Raw genomic sequence first — 18908 nt, forward strand, 5'->3', positions numbered from 1 at the left:
ACAAACTAGTACATTAATGAAAAATGAAGAATAAAACCCCAAACGAATTATTCAGTAATTGTCACATATTATTTAACTCAGGAATTTAATGATAAATTTAATAGAAACTAACAAAAAGTAAAATTGTCACAGGTGTGCTATTTAAGTAGTTTTAGGTTTTTAGTGGTCAAAAAATTAATTTGGGTAAATTTATAAGAGGGTGTACCGAGTTTTTATTAACCCTTATCTTTTTATCTCTAATTGATTAGTGAAAATTGATCTAAAATTTATAATTGAGTGCTATCTTGTTTTTTTTTTTTTTTGGATCTTTTTTCCTTTTGATGATTTAACTGAATGCCTTCATCTAATTTTCTATTAAAACGGAATTGCAAATAATCTTAAAGGATGTTTCTAATAGAATCTTAAAGGAAGAAGACATCTTTTGTTAGCAAAATCGCAAAATTTACTTAACATTGTCTTTAAAATAAAACCATATTAAAAAATTCATATGGTAAAGTAGAGATTATTCAATTTTGAATCCAATTTTCATCTAAAGATTATCACATTTTTTTACACTAAACTAATTCTAAACTAGAATTAACACTAAAATCTAATAAAACGATTCAAATTTTTATTTCTAAATTTTTCCTAAAATTTGAAAAATGGGGACTCAAATCGAGTCTGGTCCAAATGTGGATGTCATCCATACCTTGTGTCAATTGTATAAAGATGAGCATTATGTTACACTGAGTTTGTTTTTCAAAACGACCTTATTTTTTTTTTTTTAATCTTGAGAACAAAAAATTAGATTTTTCTTTTAATTCTTGTTTCTGTTTTAAATTTATTTCCTAGTAACTTTTTCATTTCCGGGAGTAGAAAAATTAATTTATATATGCAAACTAATTCCTATTATTTTTCTTCTGTTTTGGTCTCTCTCTTTTTTTTTCTAGGGAACAAAAAGAAAAAAAGAGAAATAAAAACGACGCCATAAGTATTTTATTTATCTTTTGATAAAAGTAATCATGAGCACGTATATGAAAGCTAGTAGATTAACAATGATAAATCATTATCCAAAGATTTTGTGGAACAATGTTGTTTTAATCTCGATTGCAATTTCGACTTTTTAACATATACTCATAATTATCAATCTTACTTCTATTTTCGTTTAACGCATGGATAATAATTATCCTCGATATTCTCGTGACACGCTGCTCGAAATCTTACATAATATTTCTGATCGAGTGCTATCCTGATTTTTCTGGATCTTTTCCCTTCCGATAATTCGATGATTCCGATGATTCGATGATGACGTCACCTTGACATCTTTTGGTTTTTTGGGGTCGTCGGTGACACATTGACCTTGAGTCGGCGACTTTTCTCCTACTTGAACTCTCCAAAAGCCCCCGCCACCTTTCTCTTCTCATCAAGAGATCAATCTCCTCTGCTCAAAACCGCTACACGTCAAGATGCAGATCTTCGTGAAGACCCTGACCGGCAAGACCATCACCCTCGAGGTCGAGAGCTCCGACACCATCGACAACGTCAAGGCCAAGATCCAGGGCAAGGAGGGCATCCCTCCCGACCAGCAGCGCCTCATCTTCGCCGGCAAGCAGCTCGACAACGGCCGCACCCTCGCCGACTACAACATCCAGAAGGAGTCCACCCTCCACCTCGTGCTCAGGCTCCGCGGTGGCGGTTTCTGATGGGACGGGAGTGTTCTCTTTTTGATACAGTTAAGGGAGTTTTCATGCGATTTCATCTTGGTTTCACGGAGCTTGAAAGTAGCCATTTTTAGACAGGATAAGCTTATGGGTCATTGCTGGGTCTAGGGTAGGTTTTCTTTTTATGTAAATAACGAATGAGTGAACCTTTGAATAAGTACAACTTGATCTTTTTTTCTCGTGCGTTCTATATCTCGAGAACTATTTTTCATGAAGCATGTTCTATACCTTCACGAGATGTCTCCTAAACAATTCTTCTCTTGGCGCTGCTGGAATACCTTAAAGATCTCCGTGGGTTTCCTGTTTCGAGAAGATGCAATTTTACGGAATACTAAGGTTGTTTTCTTGATAACGTCTCTGTCCATGAGTAAATTATTGTGAAGTATATCTCTTGTTTATCTCATGGATTGGTAGGATAGATTATAAGAAGGCTGGGTGGGGAAGAAGAGGAGGAAGATGAAGCAGTGAAAATTTGTGGTCGTCTCCTGCTGTGGAAATATTAGACGACTTCAATTAAGCTATGTGCCCCTTCAGCCTGGAAAAGAGAACCGATGGCTAAGATTTCTCAAGTTGTCGGGATATCAAAATTTAAAGATGGAGATAGTCGGTTTTTGCTTTTCGAGTGCAGTGAGTGCATCTTGTTGCTAGATTCTGACAATGAAACCACTGCTTTAAGGCTTCATTGTGATTTCGCCATAAATATGTTGACTGTGGGGTGAGCAAAAGATCAGAACTGTGACTTTTCACTTGTACGAGTGCTTTTATGCTAAGTTGTCTGCCTGGATTTGTTGGGTTCATAGTTGATTTGCTGAGTAACGTGGCATGACCAGCACATCCCAAACTTACAAATTCTGAACTTTCTGTAAATTGCTGGCACGGTGATGCATTGGTGTTTTATTGACTAAGGTTTAAAATGCCATTGAAGGCGATACAATGAAACCGAGAGATTTGTGAATCGGGATTCAAATGCATATAGGTACAAATAAGAGGATCGAAACGTTTCTTCTGACTCTTTTGCAAATTCTATGAACTTTGGCTGATAGTAGATTTTATTATGGTTGTATGATTCGGAGTATTGTTTCCTATTTGATCCGTTTAAATCCCATATTTGAAGTTGTGATCTGATCTATTCATCAAAAAGAATCGAGTACATCCATTTCTTATGCACCTGTCGGTGCTATGCTGGAGCTAAATCAGTGCTGCACTTTGTTCTCCTCTGCCTCCATGGTGGCAAATTCTGAAGAGACAAACTTACCAGTTTTCATGCTGTTTCATCTGGTTTCATGGTGCCTGAAATCAGTAAGCTCCATCATAGCAGTAAGAAAAATTTTGCACAAAGCTTGTGTAATCTTGTTGGTTTTCTATATGGATAAGTCCTTATGGCTTTGTCTTTTACATGCTTCTGATGTCTCTGCATTTGCATGAAGTCACCTCACTTTCCTAACAATGCGAGGATTAAAATCCTCTGCTTGATGACTGCTGCGAATTGCTCTCCTGAACCAGAAAAATTCGTTTAAATTCTCCCAAACAATTTGTTTTTCTGCTTGAGAGATCTTGGAAGTCTCCTATAGTTAAGAGATAATGCAATTTAGTGGAAGTCAAATATGTTGCTGCCATTTGATGTTTACTGTTAACATTGAAAAATATAATGGATGCAATCCAGTTCTATGCAGGCAGCCAATATCTTGTTTCAAGACGATAGACAGTAGAAATTAGAAAGGCAGCTGCAGGTATGCAGCAGCTTATTGAGAGTGTCCAGGTAAGCGGCCATTCTGGTGTTGATGTGGTTGGCTGATAAACAGCTTGACCTGGATTGATCATCTGTTGCAGATCCAGATATGAGTCTGTGATCTTTATTCAATGCTGATACCTGGTTTTAGCATATTGAGTGTTGGCATTTTGGATTTGCTTTTAGACCTGTTGCTTCAGATGTTTTAAGGTGCTCATCCCAAATTGTAATTTTTAGTGTTGGTACTGAGAACGCTCGAAATAATTGATTAGCAACGCATTTGCTTGTAGTTAACTCTGGATGACCCACATATCATGAACAGGCAAACTGATTTTTTAAGCTTCCTGACACGTGTCAGGTGTTCTTTTAAGCAAAGAAGAGAAGTTTATAGTGACGGAACTCCATAGTCTGAGTTTGCAAGATTCGTACTTTGAGATTTGGGGGTGAGTGGATTCTGGTGTAGGACATGACTTCAAGTTAACATGTCTGTATGTAGGGTTTGCTGAAGGAGATATCTCTTTTACCGTAGATTGGCCATAGAACAAGCTAAAGAATTTGTGATGTCTCTTCTGATTTGTGTTCTCACGGGGTTACCACTTCTCTATGGCCAAGCGATTCTTATTGCAATCTGTTCAGTAAGCATGCAGGAGTGATTTTGAATTATAGCTTTTGGCTGGTTAAGTAATCTGTGTAGAGGAATGATAGTGCCTTTTGATGGTTAATCTGGTGGTGAGGTGGTTGAGCTAGAGGCTAGGGCTATTCTCAAGCTTACTGGGTAAATTGGGAAGACAACCTAGGATTAACCCATCATTTGGTTTATTCTCACCTTTTGACAAAAATTATAAACTTGGAAAGTTCCGAGTTCCCAAATGTAATGAAATGGCTAGAACAGGATATTCGGAAAACAACCTCACTAAATTGTGCTATGATTTGTTTTTCTGCAACTGTGGGATTGTTGCATAGATTTCTGTTGGAAACAAGTCCGAAGTAGCAAGTATGAAAAGCTAGGGCTACAGCTAGGGAAAGATGTTTGTTCTTCAGGGCTGGTTCTTTCTCTTTTCAGTTTATACAAATTTGAATGGAAATGCAAGATGCGCATTTAAGTTTCTCAGTTAGTTCTTCACTTTGCATTTCCATTGAAACTTTTTGCAATCTCAGTTAGTCTATGCTTAGCATAAAAGGAAGGTTGCAAATGGATGGAATTGATGAATGTATTCGAGTAGTGGCACTTTTGGGTCCTATTAAGTGGGTATCAAACAGGGAAATTTTTTTAGCAGTAATGTGTCGAGATTGTGAAATTACTGGTACTCCATGATTTCTTATTGAAGAGTTCTATTTTCTTCGATCTCTCATCCAGGGACCACAAAAACAACAAGATTTCTCCGGGAGTAGCAAGAAGATACTGCAGGTCAGGATGCATGCCTTCAGATATTGCAGCTTTGATGCATGAAGATGCTATCATCTAATTAAGAATGTCGCAGGAGTACAACCACTATGTTGCTGCATGAGGGAGGACTGTCGCTGTCTTGCTGATTGCAATTTTCACAAAGAGTATACCTTCCATGTTTTTTTCTTTGCTTGAAGAGATGGGCGTGCTTCAGCGGTGACAAGCTATGAGTTCTTATGGGAGTCGTCCGGTTTGTGGGTGCGTTTTACTAGCTCCATCCTTTCAGCGGTACAAGATTTATCTGTCCCATGCTTCTGATGGTTCTCTATATGAATGAAAGAGCCTAACGTTCTGTAAGGATGAGCTTTGTTTCCTGCTTCTGATATCTCTGTATATGCACGAAGTCTCCTGCTTTCAGCTGTAAAATTTCTCTGTCTCTCCCGAACAGTCGTGCCATGCGCTGACAACTAATCGAGAATGTGATTGAACAGAACCTGTGTTATTTCATTGTAATGTGATGAGCAGATGACGGACATTGGTTGTTCTTGCGAGTGGTGATTTTGGATCTCGTGCTGCAAGTAAATCTTCTGCTACTTTTCCTTTCAGTTTTCCGTTATATGCGCTATAATGTATGGTTTCCAGCGGAAACATAAGAAGTAAAGGAGTAGGGAGAAGGAAAATTTTCTTCTTTTTTTTTTTTTTTTGGGGGGGAAGGGGAATATAAAAGTTCCAAACTTTGACAGTCGAGTCCACTAAATTTTGAGGGTTATGACCAATCTATGTGTTTTCGATATAGCCGGCAGAAAAGAAAGGGTTAATACTTTTATCAAAAAAAGAAAAAAAAGAAAGGGTTAATACTCTGAAAATCTCAAATTTACAAATTTATCTCAAATTAATTTTTTGACCACCAAAAATCCTAAATTGATACACCTTTGATGAATTTACCTCAAATTGATAATTGATAAATTTTCAATTTGATATAAATTTTTAGTTTCCGTTAAATTTTTTAAATTAAATTATTAAGTTAAATGACACGTGATAGTTAACCAGTATTACTTTTTGTTGGTTATAGTGATTTTTTGTGGTAGTAATTCAATTTAACATGAAGTATATTTGTTATAAATGTATTCGTTTGGGATTTTTGGAGGTCGAATGGTAAATTTGTTATAAATATACCAGTTTAGGATTTTTTATGTTTAGTCGAAGTAAATTTGTCATTTTTTCATGGTAAAAAATAAAATTTAAGGTAAATTTGTCACACGTACGAATTTGGAGTTTTTAAAAGTATCAATCCGAAAAGAAAGAAATACATAAAAGCCTGTGCAATGAATGATAGCTATTTTGAGCTTTTTTTTTTCGAGGAAAAATTAAAATATTGCAAAAGGAGAAATATTTATTTTAAAGTGCGAAAGTAAATGAGGAATTTATGGGACGTGGTGAAAGCAGTGTGGAGTTTTGAAGACTGTGTTTTGTACATCGTCTGACGCTAATCATAAGACTCCATTTTATAATTGAATTTTTCCACACATCCAGTAGGGAATTGTATAACTTATTTTTCAAACCGAGTATCTTTTGAGAAATTAGGGTTTTAATCCATCAAATTTAGTCATAAATCTGTATGGGTGTTTAAAGCAACATCTATTCATCCCAGAATAAACAATCAACTTTGGAGAAGTAGTAAGTTCTTATTATTCTTTCTTTAATTAAAATAGTAGTGATTTACATTGATTATATTATTTGTTTTACAAGACAAAAAAAATGGACATAATCTTGCAATCAATTCTTCAAAATGGAAAGAAATATGCGCAACAATGCTTGACGCAAGTGCCAAGGCTTCCTAGCAATCAATGGTGCCATCTATATTATTCTTTCTATATTCCTTTTATATGCAAGTTTTGATCTTAGATGATAATGTACATACATATATATGTAGTACGAACATGTCATCTACTCTTAACAGTTAAAGCAAACCAATCAAATGATTTGCAATTGCCAATAGTTCTCGTGGTAACAAATATATAATCCCAATTTTTTTCATTGCAGAAGTATTTATCGATTTTTGGAAACCTTTGAAGATTATTTGGTAAATTGATTGTTTTAAAATTACTATGTCAATCTAATTTTCTTCAATTAACTAAGGGTCCTTTGGTAACTCTTTTATTCTGATGAACAATTTCCTTTTATAAATAATATCTTTCTATTTTTATTTCCTAGAATAATTTCTCAATAAAAAAATGTATTTGATAAGTATATAAAATTTTTATTCTCCTAATGGAAAAAGAATAAGAATGTGTTTGGTACGATTCACAAATTTTTTGTAATATATTTTTAAAAAAATGTTTTTATTCTTCCTTATTGTCGTTGACGCCGCCATTGCTGATCACTAAGGTCCGTCGGTGGTTGGTCGGCCAACTAGTGGGCGGTGGCATTGGTGATGGCAGGTGGTGATCGACCGACGGGCGGGAGAGGATGGTGGTGGCCGACAAAGAAGAAGAAAAGAAGAAAAAAAAAAAAAAAGAAGAAGAAAATAACTCATTTCTAAAAATAATAAAAAACTAAATTTTTTTACTTATTATTTCTGTTTTAAATCTATTTTCCAGTTACTCTTTTATTCTGAGAAATATAAAAATTAATTGACGTTATTAAATAAATTTATTTTAATCTTTTTTTATTCCGGAAAATAAAAAAATAGAAATGGGGAGAAATATAAATATTGTCAAATAGGACCTAACTTACTCAAAATTAGAATAATTCAAAATGATATAAAATAAATAACTGAGCACTAGAATTATGGAAAGAGCAAGATTCAAACGAGCTTAGGAGGAAAGGAAGTAGTTAGCCGTGGAGGCGTCGAAATTCAATTTCATTTTCTGAAGGGGGGTGGCCGAAAAATAATAATAATAATTAAAAAAAAAGGGGGGTCGTTCGGTTTCGTACAGGCTGGTTTCAGCTTTCCTCTTCGTGCTCTCTTCGCTCCGCACTCGCTGCCACCAGCATCGCCTTCCCCGCGTCAAATCCTCTCTCTCTCTCTCTCTCCCTCTCTCTGCATTTTCTCGCTCCTCCTCTTCACTGCAGACTACGCACCTCGCCGACGAGACACCGGAACCCCGCCGGCCGCCGGTGGTCCAGCCGGAGGAGCGACGATGAGCGTGATCGACATCTTGACTCGGGTGGACTCGATCTGCAAGAAGTACGACAAGTACGACGTCGAGAAGCACAAGGACGCCAGCAATGTCGCCGGCGAGGACGCCTTCGCCCGCCTCTACGCCGCCGTCGAGGCCGACGTCGAGGCCGCCGAGCAGGTCCCCTTCCTCCAGATCTGAACCTCGCCCCCTCCCCCTTCTCTTCCCGCCGCTTGCTTTTGACTTTGCCGTTCCGGCCGGTAAAATCGGACCGGATCGGAGGAGGCGCGCACTGTGTTTCGACTCTCGTTTCGGATTTAGTCGTAATGGATGGAATGGAAGAGCTGATTGCCGCGTGATTTGTCTCTTCTCTCTCTCGATTGCTTGACTGCCGCTACTAGCCGATGGCGGTATCTTGCATTTTTCTTCTCGAGACAATGGATGTCGTCCTTGTTAATCTGCTGACTGCGAGCTATTTGTTGCGATCGTCTATTATATCTGCGCTATTTTTTGGCTTGTACTAGAAAGCGGAGGCCGCTGCCACCGAGAAGAGTAGGGCGTCTGCGGTCGCTCTGAATGCGGAGATTCGGCGAACCAAGGCCCGGTTACTCGAGGAAGTGCCTAAGCTGCAAAGATTGGCTATGAAGAAGGTACAAATTCTTGGGTTCCTGCTCATTTTGAGATAGGATCTAGTTTTTTGCTCTTTCAAACTCCTCTTGTTTGTTACTTTTCGGAGCAGAAATCTTGGGAAGTTCATAGATAACTTAACTTTGGTTATTAGACGAATGAGTTTTATTACTCTTTTATGTTTGTGCTTACTTTCTTACTTGTTTGACTTTCTTTTTGTACCGTGCGACTGGTATGCATAGGATGCATGACATGCAATTTGGGAAAGTTCTTAGTGCATTATGAGCTTGGTGTCTAAACGTAGATGATATTTCATAGCTTATGGAAACCGTCAGCCTTTTGACCACTGGAAAGCTCCCTACTTAATTGGGCTGACAACAACTAGATTTATTTAAACTTGCCGATCGCTTTTAAACATATTGGTTAGGTTCTGTGGTTAATTGTGATAAAAGATGTGAGATACACTTATGCGTCATGAGATTTGTAAGAGCGAGAAAAAATTCTAGACTTGTACATGTTGATCTACTTAGGTACGAAGTTTATGCATGCAACATGTGGTGTATACCTTCGAACTCATATTAGATTTTGAACTTCTACTTCTTGCCCTGGATCATATCAATATCCTCAGCAGACTCTTTAAATAAGGATTTCTCTTTACAGCTTCTGAGTAGTTGCTGATTATATTGGTATTTCTCATCTAGGTTTTAGGAGGGTGGCATATCTTTTATGCCTGTATATCTCTTGATGATGAAAACAGGAACTTGATAATTATGCATTAAGAAATCAAAGTATTTTTATTCTTCCTGCTGGTCCATAATCTCTCGGTCAAAAGGGGAAGTTTCTGGTGGGGGAAACCAAAGTTTTGTGAATCCAAAAGCACTATCATGTAATCTTGTGAGGACAGGAGTGGCAGTTTTAGCTTGATGTTATAGGAGTTGTGAAGTGTCTTTTTGGTTGTTGGGGATGTAAAAGACAGCAAAAAGAAACTAAAATCAATGGCTCAATTGAGAAGAGTTCGAGCTGTGATAGAAAATAGATCTTCTTGGATTTTGAGAAATGAATAACGTTTATCAAGAAGAAGAAAAATTGATCTTAAACTGGAGGGACTTCCTTTGTCAAACCCCTCAAGAGCATATAAGATGAAGACATTGAGAAATGGGCTGATCTATAGTTCATATGGTATCTTTATAACATACACATTAGATTTAATTCTTGAACACCCCGCAATGCCAAAACTTCCTTGACTTGAACATTTATCACCTCAAGTAGACAAGTTTTAGGTCTCCCTCCTAAAAATCCTTCACCTCGTGATGTTGTATAGTTGTAGCGTAATATGCTTCATTGCTATCCTTCAATATTGCTCTTACCTTTTCCTGTCCCAATTTGCACATGTTTTGCAAACACCTTGCCTTTTTTCATTGCTTACTCTATTCCCCACCACTGTTGAAGTGAAACCTAGATGAAGCACATGCAATGATTTCAACACTTATTGCAGCTTGTACTAGGGTCTTCTTGATGCTTCTATTCACATTGCTGTTGGAAATCTCAGCTTGAGGAATGACAAAATCCTTGTTTGTTATGTATTTCGGCAATACATTATAGCCTATTACACAGCTTCTATGAAGCACGTTATGTCTGACCTTCTGGCTGGGGATGGTAAGTACTATAATAGTTCAATTGAGTCTTGAATCTCCTTTACAAAGTCCTCCAAAAATGGTTCTTTGGCTCGACATCTCTATCAGATGTAATAGAAATTGGACTATCATTAACCTTACCTCTCCAAAGAACAACTCAACAATATGTGTTGTAACCTGTGCTAGATGATTTCGAATAGGGAATAAGGTGGCCATTTTTTATAGTTGATCCACAACAACAAGAATTGAATAATATCTTTTGTTGGTTAGGAGATCCTAGGACGAAACACATGCTCAAATGAACCCAAAATGCTTCTCACAGTGGTAAAGGTGTGTATAAATCTGTGTTCGGTGACTTGGTCTTGCCAAATTTGCAATCCGAGAACCTCACCAATTTGCTTGTGTCATTTTAAGCTAAACAGACACCATTGCCATATTCTTAAAATAAAGGTTGTTTCAAGCCACTACCATGAAGCTCTTTAATAACTTGTTCATTTTAAAGAACCTTCCACAATGCACGGTAGGTTCCTTTCAAATAAGTAACCATCATGCAACTTGCAAGGCAGAGGTTCTACATTTTCTACTTCTTTTAACACTGTTAGGACATGGCTGAAGTAAGGATCAGTTTGACAATGATTTTTGAGCTCCTCAAAGCTTGTAAATTGGCTTCTGAACACGCATAAAAAGTGGAATCTCATTTTTAATGTCTCCTCTGCTACCTTAGATTCTTCAAACTTGTATAGTCATGTTCAACATAAAAATCAAATTGAATTACTCCCTGGCCTATATAGTTAAAAAGCCTAGCCTAGCCCACTTGGGCCAGCTTGGGACCCATAGCGATCAAGTCTACAGTGAACAGTTAAATTACTCTCATCTTATATCTTAATGGATTGATTCAATCCCATTAGATTGTGAGAAGTCATATGTTCATGAGTCTCTCGGAAACCAACCCTTGTAGAAATGTGGGTGAACTCTAATTCATATCCTTTACCGACAAATGTTGCTTTGGCTAGTGGTCCAAGCTTGATAAGCTATGCCTTCCACTGAGTTGCCTTGTGGTCCAAGCTTGCTTCTCCATACAAAATCTAAAATTATTGACATACAGATCACAATGAAAATCAGTAACTTCTACTTTGGTTCAACCACCATTAAGCATAAAGGACTGCTTTTCTAACCAACCTCCGTTTGCATTATTTTATGGGCCCGGCATCATGAAAGGGATTTTTATCTTATCAATTGCTCCTCGACCACCTTCTTGCATGTCCAAGGGATAGTGGTTGCCTTTCGAAATCTCCATTTGAGATTTAACAAACTTCTGCTGCTGTAAATGTTGAATAGATTGTGGTGAATCTACTGTCTGTCTTTGTTGCTTGTGCCAACTGCCTCTTCCACAACTTAAGCCACACTTAAACATTTTGTCGAAATAAAAAATGCTAAGTGGAAATTTTGCTCTAATACCATTTGACATCATTAGAGATATAAAAGACGGTAAAAGGAGCCAATGCAAGAGCCAAACTTGGGAAGAATTTGAAACTGGAACAAAAACTAGATATGTAGGGTTTTAGAGAACCAATTATGTTTATAGTGAATATAAAGCCAAATTAAGTGATTTCAAACACCTGTTCATACTATGGTTAGAAACATATCTAGATCTCAACCCTTGATTAGACTTGGGGTCTATATCTGGATTGACTTTTACTCTTTTTTTTTTTTTTTAAATTTTAATTTTGCGCCTCAGGCATATTGTTTTTTAAAATCTGAAACTCACGAAACTTTATCAACACTAAGATGTTGACACATGGATTCATATATAATTTTATCATAATTTATTGAAGTTTGAAATGTGTTTTATATTTTGGCGGGAAAGCAAATGAGTACTTTTTACTTTGGCTTATGTGTAAACAAACAGGCCCTTAAATATGTTCTAATCTCAACCACTGAACCTCATTTAATTTCACATGATTATTTCATGACCACTTTGTCCTAGTAACATAGTAAATAACTAATTAAAGAAGAAAAGACCTAAAATAGTAAAAATTGGTATAATGCTCCTCCATCAATATTCTTGATTGGTCTTTGGATGTTGTCTTGGCAAATTTTTTCTATGATGGTTACTTTGTTACCACCTATTCCAACTGAAGGTGGAACTTCGATAAACTTTTGGGTTCTTTTGTTCTCTATATGTTCATTTTTGGCCTGGTAACGTGGGTCTGAAGTTAACCAGGGTAGCTATGGTGTGAGTGATGGACTTTACTGCCATATATATAGCTTAGCTCATGGTCATCTTCTGTGGACTAAAAATTAACCTGTAGCCCCAGCTAGCTTTTGCGGCCTTAATCTGAATGTCGGATAAACTGGCTCGCTAAATTTTGCAAACTTAGGAGGGACTTGTTTGCCTCATTTTTACCTCTAGCCTTATCATGCTAAGCTTTCCCACTGTATATGTCAGACCCTCAAAACCTTCACCGATCGAAATCAAACATACTTACAGGAACATGGGCACCTCCATTTCACCCCTTTGTGGCCCCATGAACCCTGTTTAGAGGATGTAAACATAAAGTGCTTGGTTGAGTTGGGAATTCCGATCTTTGAGTACTCTTTGATCACTTGTTAGTTGGGCTTGAGTGGCAGGCTTGCCGTAAGATAACAGTATTTCTTGGCTAACTTATCCATTGTTTGGAGCCTATTGGATGGTTTCTGCCTTGCCATTGTGGCAATTTTCTCCCAATTAAATAAGCCAATCTATAGATCTTCCAACAAATGAAGTTGTTGCACTTGGACATGCTTTTTTCCTTCTTCATTCCAAGGTTTGGTAGAAAAAGGAGCTACTAGTCATGTATTCAGTCTCATACTGACTCAATTACAGGTGAAAGGACTTTCATCTGAAGAATTTGCTGCCCGTAATGATTTAGCCCTTGCACTGCCGGACAGAATCGAGAACATACCAGATGGAACTGCACCTGCACCTAAAAAGGCTGGAGGTTGGACAACTTCCGCATCACGCGCAGAAATAAAGTTTGATTCAGGTTGCTGGTCAGAGCTAGCTGTTTGTTCATATGTTCATATATATTTCATCTTTCTGAAAATGATTTTGGTTGGTGGAATGGGGGCTGTTCATCTGATAACTTAATACATGTTGATATGTTTCATTTGCGTCCAGATGGAAGGATGGACAGTGACTATTTCCAACAAACCGAAGGGTCAAGCCAATTTAGGCAAGAGTATGAAATGCGGAAACTGAAGCAGGCAAGTAACATACTCAGATTAGTGTTTTGCATGGTTTGCTGATCTTTGTACTTGAAGAAGTTCACTTCATGCCTCAAAATGTTTGGGCCCACATTTCTTGGTGGTTCTAACTTGATGTCTACACAGGACCAAGGTCTGGATGTGATAGCCGAGGGTTTGGATACATTGAAAAATATGGCGCATGATATGAACGAGGTTTGTGCTGTTCTTGTGATCTTTTCTCTGCTGTTTCCAGGTGATTACCTAACTTTCTGTGCCATGCGTGTAGGAATTGGACAGGCAGGTCCCTTTGATGGACGAGATTGACACCAAGGTGACAAAATAGAACTTCTGATTTATTTTTTCCTCCTGGCATCACTTACCCAACTCATGTATTGACTCCTTTCTGCAATTTACTAGGTGGACAAGGCAGCTTCAGACTTAAAAAATACAAATGTCAGGCTTAAGGATACGGTTACTCAGGTGATGTGAAGTACAGTAATACCAATATTAAGTTCTGCTAGAGTACTTACATTGATTTATGGTCATTTCTCATTGATGGTGAGTTGTCTGATGAAGTTTTTGTTCTTCTTCCAGCTGAGGTCTAGCCGGAATTTCTGTATCGATATAGTTCTTTTGTGCATAATTCTGGGTATTGCTGCCTATTTATACAAGTAAGCTCCATCTCTTCAAGTTACTTTTTACGAATCTATTTCTTATTATGTATCTCCAGTCAAATGGTTGAATTCTCCATCTTATCTGTGTACGTGTGTTAGCTGTGCATACTGTGTATTCTGTGTTACAAGTTGTCTACTTATTCCTTTTCTTCTTCATTCCTGGGATATTCATTATTATTTGTTCGTGGTATTTTATTTATCATGATCTCCTATTTATACTTGGTGCTGACACCGTAATTTTTTTTTTTTTTTTTAAATCCAACTGAAACGCATGGCCCTTGATTGAAGTTTGATTCTCAGCTTCTTATATGAAATCATCATATTCTGTTTTGAAACGGCTCATATCCTCTCTCTCCTTCTCTCTTTCTCTCTCTCCTCACACATACACATGCACGCACGCTATTAGGCTAAACTAGAAAGCTGTTAGGCTACTTTATGACCTTATGTAGCCACATTATCTTTTACTGTTTCCCCTTTCGAGAATGTCTAGTGACCTCATTCAACTGGTGTAGATATCTAGTGTACATTCATATTTTTCAATAGCCACGTGCAATTACCTTGCTCTTAACTTTGTCTCAATTGAGTTGGTGATTGAATATACGTGTCTTGTCAATATTGAGGTTCGGTCTGTCCCCTTTGTGTTCCCAAATTAACATTTTGGTGATGTTAGGTGATGGATTCAAATGCTTGTCTAGCTTAGTAGAGAATGAATATAAATCACAATGAATGATGACTCACAACGAGTAAGTTCATTCGTGCATCTCACCTAAATCTCCCTAAACACCACACATAGGATTTCTAAAAAATTACAATAAGAGAAGAATTGCATCACGCAATTCCAAAACAAACAATTTCTAGAACTCATAATCTCATGGATTCTATCGAGAAAAAGAATTACAATCATATATAAAGTCTTCTGAAACCCTACTGCAACCTAAATAAGAAAAATTATCTAAATAGGAAATCTCTAAACAAGAATGTAATATCCTAATAGCAAGAAATAAAAATTGAATTTTCATTGGTTCTCAAATTTTAATAAATAGAATCCTTATCAAATTAGAAGTTTTTGACCTGAGAGAATTGATGGAACTATCCAGCTTTCACCAGATCTTCACGCAACATGAGTTCAACAAATATCAACTTGTTTGATCTTGTAGGCCACATCGAGGGAAGTTCTATTAGTATCAATAGCCAAACTAACAAGTACTTTCTCCAGCAACCAGATTTCATCGTTACACCAAGGCAGAGGAATCAACTAATTCTGGACGTTTCATTGCGAACTGCATTACTCATGGTCTAACCCCATATATTCTGTGTTACAAGCTGTGCATAAAGTGTGGTTAACTTTTACTGCATCATATTATTTGGGACCGATGTTACCCTGATTAACTTGGACTACGGTACTTCTGAGGATCAAATGAATGGGCTACTGTGGAAAAACTGTAGTTTGAAACGTATATTGGGTTGAATATTTTGTGTACCTCTTAGATTCTCTCTTTCCTCTTTCTTTAAATGGACCTAATTGTCGACAGCATGTTGATTGAAACTTCCGTTAAGTGGAGGTCAAAATAATATTTTGCCAGACATTCCCAGTTCAGTCGAAGTTAATTAATTGTTCTATGCCACCTACATTATGCTTATTATTTCATCATTTTTAATTTTCGATGACTAGCTTTGATAATCCTTTCCTCAGCTTGCTTGGTTTGGTTAAATTGCAGGAGAGTCCACTTAATTTTTCTTTGCTTACTTATCTATAACTCCACATCTGCACCTTCTGCTCATACTGTGCTTTCCTTGCAGTGTATTGAAAAAGTGAAAGCGGCACCTTCCTACAGAGTTGGGTTTTCTGCTTGTTTCGTACTTTGAGGACTTGTTGTGGTGCTTGTATTGATTCTTTTTCTCAGTGTATATCTGTGGTGCTCTCCCCCGACTCAGCAAAGGAATTCTTATTTCTGTAGACGAATTTGTTGAAGCTATCGACATTATTTTCTGTCGTGTATACCCTTCATTTAATGGCACCCTGATGTTTTAACAGTTTCCTGGATATATATGTTCATGAGTAACATGCATCGACTTGACAAATAAATCTGTTGCATGTTCATGAATAGATTCCACGGTCATCTTCATAGCTTTGAGGGTTTGTTTTTTCATTTGGTTGTCTAAAGTGAAATATAGGGTCTGTTTGTTTGAAAAAAAACTTTTTTGAGGAAATTGTTTTTTAATTTTCTGGTGTCAGATGACAGAAAACTAATTGATCTACGAACTGCGTTTGGCCGTCCGGATTTCTAAACGGGATAGGATAAGAAATCCATGGATTTCTCCATATCCCATCAAACTGTTTGGTGAACTATGGATTTAAAGTCGAATATCCTCATATCCTATTCAATCTATTGTTTGGTGAATTACGGATTTAAAGTCGGATATCTTCATATCTTATCCAATTTATGAATTACGGATTTAAATTTGGATATTTTAAAAATAATAACATTAGGCAAGTACAAATTTGCGGGTTTAATATTCACAAAATCATTCAAAACAATATATCTTTTTCAAATTAACAGATTCTCATCGAATTTTATGATTACGCATCGTAATAACTTTTTTTGTTCATTTGAAATAATCTTTTGGATACTCCCTTCAATATCAAACGTTTTTAGAATAACCTTAATTTCAATATATTCACTTTGAAACATAAATTCTTTTTCTCTCTTATAAGTTTTTCATTTGTTTCTATTTTGTTACAGGTCCAATACCAAATCAAACAAATGCCCAATTAGAACAAAGATGAAGCCTTTCAACCAAAATTGAACCTATAAACCAAAACCCTAGCCACTCTCCATATCCCTTAAAGAATCACGTTACTTCCATACCAAAAGACTAAATAATTCTACCACTTATTGGGACTCACTTGGGCATGGAGGGAAAAACAAGAAATAGAATCACAACCAAAGACAAGTTGAAAAACGATTAGACTTAAGTAACAAAGACAACTGGAGAAAAGATTCGGATTGCACTGATTTAGCACGATCCCTGACAACAAAGATGAAACCTTTCAACTAAAATTGGACCCAGAAACCAAACCCCAGCCACTCCCCACATCCCTTAAAGAATCATGCTTCTTCCATACCAAAAGACTCAATAATTCTTCCACTCGTCAAGACTCATTTGGACATTTAGAAAAAGAGCAACAGAATCGCAACAAGTCAAAATCAAGCACCGATATAAGTAGAATAACACAAGCACGACTACTTTAGAAATCAATGTTAGAGAGAGAGAGAGAATGATTATTTACCTTTGAAAATTCGTCGCTAATGATTATTTACCTTTGAAAATTTGTCGCTTTCGTAAAATTTTGATGAGAATTGGAGAGCTGTTGAGGAGAAGGCTTCAATGTCGATACTTTGGAAACAGAAAGTCGTCTGTAGGTGAACGACGGAGAAAAAAAAAAAGCGTACGGTTTTATGTTTTGGATAAAAGAAATCCTACCCGACCTTATTTCACCCCCTGCGGATTTTTTTATTTGGTCTATATCCCTTCTATATCCGACCTTATCCTATCCTAGACACCTACCAAACACGGGATATGATAAAACATATTCTATCCTGATTTTTATCTGGTCGACTAAACGCAGTCAAAATATATTCTAGGAATTGAAAATAACAAGTATAGATTGGGGGATAACAACTTTCTTTTGATAAGAAGGAAATCAATTTCTCTTTGCTATCAAACAAATGAAAGTGAATCATTTTTTTTTTAAATTTTTTATTTTGAAGTTTTTAGTGAAACAAACGAAAGTCCATATAGTGTCAATCTATTAATGACTATGGATGTCTTGTAGCTGTTGAGTTCAGAGATTCCTTGGTTTTCGGGCATCCATTGTACCTGCTGGAAAATGATTTATCACCTATAGGTTCCATAGATTTTGACATTGCTCTTCGACAATACCACAGCTGTCTTCTTCCTCACCTCTATCTCCATCTCAAAAGACAGAAAAGAGGAAATAAAGAAGCTGGACCACATACTCTCGTTGCATTTTGCTTGGATCTATTTGCAACGTTGGTTATTGAATTAGTGTACCCAATGATTGCGCTTCAAATCGGCCTTATTGAATGTGTCGACTCAAATTATTGTTGTTGAAGTCGACATGGTCTCAAGTCCCGTGAACAACGGCACATTATACCCCTTGTATAAAGGGCTCTCAGACCAATTCGCTTGGAACAGATCGACTCTCCATCCAACTCACTACTGTCCAAGAACATGGAACATGACAGGAACCGCGAGAGGGACACGATAAAGCCAAGTTGATGCCCTAAAGATTCGATTGGCATGTTGTTTTCTCCTTGGAGTCTCACCCTTATCTGACCTTCAAGTTTTCTATATAATTCTAATCTGATGTTTAATTCATATATTCTTTTATCCCCCTCTTATATAATTGATCCAATCGAACAATCATCCATACGTTTTCTAGTGTATGATTGTTCTCCCTTCTCTGCGCGCTTTCTTGTCATTTCCCGATCCGATTCTGAACCAAAGCTCAACGGTCTGGACTCACGAGAGCAAAAATTTAACCTGGAGTTGCGTAAGCATTCGCATGTTCAAAATTTTTCGAGACCAGAAGACTCTTAGAAGGTGATTGAAGGGGGTTTTTTTCTAACCATTCAATGCAATGTCCAATATGTTCTCTATGTCATGAATTAGTTCCACTTTTGACCACCCAAACGAATGTAGCATCGACGAGAAGTCTACCCAATTATGTATGCATATCAGTGGGTATGAGTACATATTTGTACACATTGATGTGTTGTTT

The 18908-nt window shown here is 36.9% G+C and overlaps 2 protein-coding genes across 2 annotated transcripts; both read left to right on the top strand.

The window, feature by feature from the left end:
- The first annotated feature begins 1386 nt into the window (after positions 1-1386).
- LOC104435709 (ubiquitin) lies at positions 1387-1697 on the top strand. Its single transcript, XM_010048413.3, has one exon. It carries the CDS (start codon positions 1446-1448, stop codon positions 1680-1682), a length of 237 nt encoding a protein of 78 aa, XP_010046715.2. The 5' UTR covers positions 1387-1445; the 3' UTR covers positions 1683-1697.
- Positions 1698-7770: 6073 nt separating this feature from the next.
- Positions 7771-16183, top strand: LOC104435698 (syntaxin-71). Its single transcript, XM_010048405.3, has 9 exons — positions 7771-8118; positions 8463-8588; positions 13066-13225; positions 13360-13445; positions 13572-13640; positions 13714-13758; positions 13845-13907; positions 14022-14098; positions 15902-16183. The coding sequence occupies exons 1-9, from the start codon at positions 7960-7962 to the stop codon at positions 15915-15917; spliced, it is 801 nt and encodes a 266-aa protein (XP_010046707.1). The 5' UTR covers positions 7771-7959; the 3' UTR covers positions 15918-16183.
- The last annotated feature ends 2725 nt before the right edge of the window (positions 16184-18908 follow it).

Source organism: Eucalyptus grandis, chromosome 1 (assembly GCF_016545825.1).
Source record: "Eucalyptus grandis isolate ANBG69807.140 chromosome 1, ASM1654582v1, whole genome shotgun sequence".
Classification (NCBI taxonomy): domain Eukaryota; kingdom Viridiplantae; phylum Streptophyta; class Magnoliopsida; order Myrtales; family Myrtaceae; genus Eucalyptus; species Eucalyptus grandis.